Genomic DNA, 2,738 nt, shown 5'->3' on the forward strand with positions numbered 1-2,738 from the left:
TGGGCTAAAGAACACAAGGAATGGACATTAGACGAGTGGAAATCTGTGCTTTGGTCTGATGAGTGCAAATTTGAGATCTTTGGCTCCAACCACCGTGTCCTGTGCAATGCAGAAAAGGTGAACGGATGGACCCTACATGCCTGGTTCCCACTGTGAAGCATGGAGGAGGAGGTGTGATGGTGTGGGGTGTTATCCTGGTGACACAGTTGGGGATTTATTCAAAAATGAAGGCATACTGAATCAGCATGGCTACCACAGCATCTTGCAGCGGCATGTTATTCCATCCGGTTTGTGTTTAGTTGGACCATCACTTATTTTTCAAAAGGACAATGAACCCAAACACATCTCCAGGCTGTATAAGGGCTATTTGACCAAGAAGGAGAGTGATGGGGTGCTACACCAGATGACCTGGCCTCCACAGTCACCAGACCTAAACCCAATTGAGATGGATTGGAGTGAACTGGACCACAGAGTGAAGGAAAAAGGGCCATCAAGTGCTAAGCATCTCTGGGAACTCCTTCAAGATTGTTGGAAGACCATTTGCGGTGACTACCTCTTAAATCTCATCAAGAGAATGCCAAGAGTGTGCAAAGCAGTTATCAAAGCAAAAGGTGGCTACTGTGAAGAACCAAGAATATAAGACATATTTTCAGTTGTTTCACACTTTTTTGTTAAGTATATAATTCCACATGTGTTAATTCATAGCTTTGATGCCTTCAGTGTGAATGTACAATTTTCAAAGTCATGAAAATACGGAAAAAAATTTAAATGAGTTGTGCCGAAACTTTTGGTCTGTACTGTATATGTTCGGTATAATATCGTTTTCTCAATCAGAATACTTGAGATGAGTGGCTCATGAGCTTTCTTTTATGCCAGTAGCCTGGATGATCCAGACACAAAGTTTAATGCTTCCAAATCCTTTCCTCACTCTTTGGATCAAGGCCATGTCTGTGACCTTTATCCAAAGATTGAAACAGATATCTACATAAGCTAGAAAATGCAAATCCCTTCCTCATTCTGTTATACAAGACACATTTTAGTTTATGAAGAGCTTCTTTAAAGTCCTTGTTCCTCAGAGTGTATATAATAGGATTAAGCAGCGGGGTCAGAACGGTATATATCAGAGATAAAATCTTGCTAATGATCAAGGATTTTCCTCTTGTTGAAAAAAGATAAACCGTGAAGAGTGTCCCATAAAGCATGGAAACCACAGTGAGGTGGGAGCTGCAGGTGGAGAAGGCTTTATGTCTACCGATGCTGGATGGGATCTTCATAATGGTGGTGGCAATGTACACATAGGACATCACAATTACAATAAAAGGGCAAAATCCAAATATAGCGCCAACAATAAGAATCTGTATATGGATTATGGATGTATCAGAGCAGGAGAGCTGTAAAATAGGTTCTAAGTCACAGTAGAAATGGTGGATAATGTGAGGTCCACAGAAATAGAGATAACACATAGGAATTACATAACTTAATGCTATTATAAAAGCAATGAACCAAACTATACAGACAGACAACACACAAAACATGTGATTCATGATAGCGTTATAACGGAGGGGGTAACATATGGCCAGATATCGGTCATAAGACATCACTGACAGAAGAAGACATTCTGAAATCTCTGACATAAGGAAGAAAGAAAGCTGGAGGAGGCATCCGATGAGAGTCACAGAGCTTCTCCCATACAGTACAGTAAGAAGAAGGGTAGGAACGATGTCTGTAGTCAGCAAGATGTCACACAATGACAGCTGAGTAATGAAGAAGTACATGGGGGACTGGAGGGTTTTACTCAGTAGATATAGAGCAACAATTAGACAATTCCCTGAAATGGTTCCACAGTAAATGAGAACCAAGAGTGAGAAGAACGGGATTTTGAAATTTTGAAGATTTGAAAATCCTGAAAGAAAAACTGATGTAACATTATTTACAAGAATGGCCTATGAAAAAAAGAAAGTTATCAATTGTGAAATTAGTTATCATGGAAATCCAATTGAAGAAAACAGAAAATGAAAATAAAAAAATGAATTGCCGCACAATTTTCTTAAATTATTATTTTTATACTTTTTTAAACCAATTATCTTTTCTCCTATCTTACAAAAAAAGGCAAAATCTGCTAAACTCCTTCAATCTTTTATTAGGATTGTGTCTTAAATCTTTAGATTATTTGCATATTTTATGTCAATAATATAATAATGGAGTTACTAAAAATGTGAATAGGAAAAGGTGAATGTAAAATAAGTTAAGTTAAAGCTTCATCTTACTAAACAAGTGAAGAAAAAAGATTAACTTTTAATCAAATCTAAAAAAACACTCTTACGTGAGCCTCTTCTCTGTTGTCCATGTGTGCATTTATTTGATATACCATTTAGATAGTCTGACAATATTAGAATTGGAAGAGACAACAAGAAACATTAATATAACTAAACAAGTGCAGGCAGTCTAACAGCTACAGGATGTTTTCCTAACCACATTTATAGATTGTCTTGCAAAATACTTCTCTACTGAGACATAATCCATCTGGAATCCTTCTTATTTTTACATCATATTTAGGAATTGTCACAAAATAATATAAATGCAATAAAAATAGAAAAGCAGAAATAAAGACATATTATTATTTATTTATTTATATAGCGCCATTGATTCCATGGTGCTGTACATAAGAAGGGGTTAAAAGATACAGACATCACTTACAGTAAACAAACTAACAATGATAGACTGGTACAGAGAGAAAA

At 36.6% G+C, this 2,738-nt stretch overlaps 1 protein-coding gene across 1 annotated transcript; it reads right to left on the reverse strand.

The window, feature by feature from the left end:
* Positions 1–902: 902 nt before the first annotated feature.
* LOC141167557 (olfactory receptor 5G26-like) lies at positions 903–1,775 on the reverse strand. The gene has a single exon (XM_073654948.1). It carries the CDS (start codon positions 1,773–1,775, stop codon positions 903–905), a length of 873 nt encoding a protein of 290 aa, XP_073511049.1.
* Between the last annotated feature and the right edge of the window lie 963 nt (positions 1,776–2,738).

Source organism: Phyllobates terribilis, unplaced genomic scaffold (genome assembly GCF_046119375.1).
Source record: "Phyllobates terribilis strain yellow unplaced genomic scaffold, ASM4611937v1 Scaffold_11__3_contigs__length_659146591, whole genome shotgun sequence".
Classification (NCBI taxonomy): domain Eukaryota; kingdom Metazoa; phylum Chordata; class Amphibia; order Anura; family Dendrobatidae; genus Phyllobates; species Phyllobates terribilis.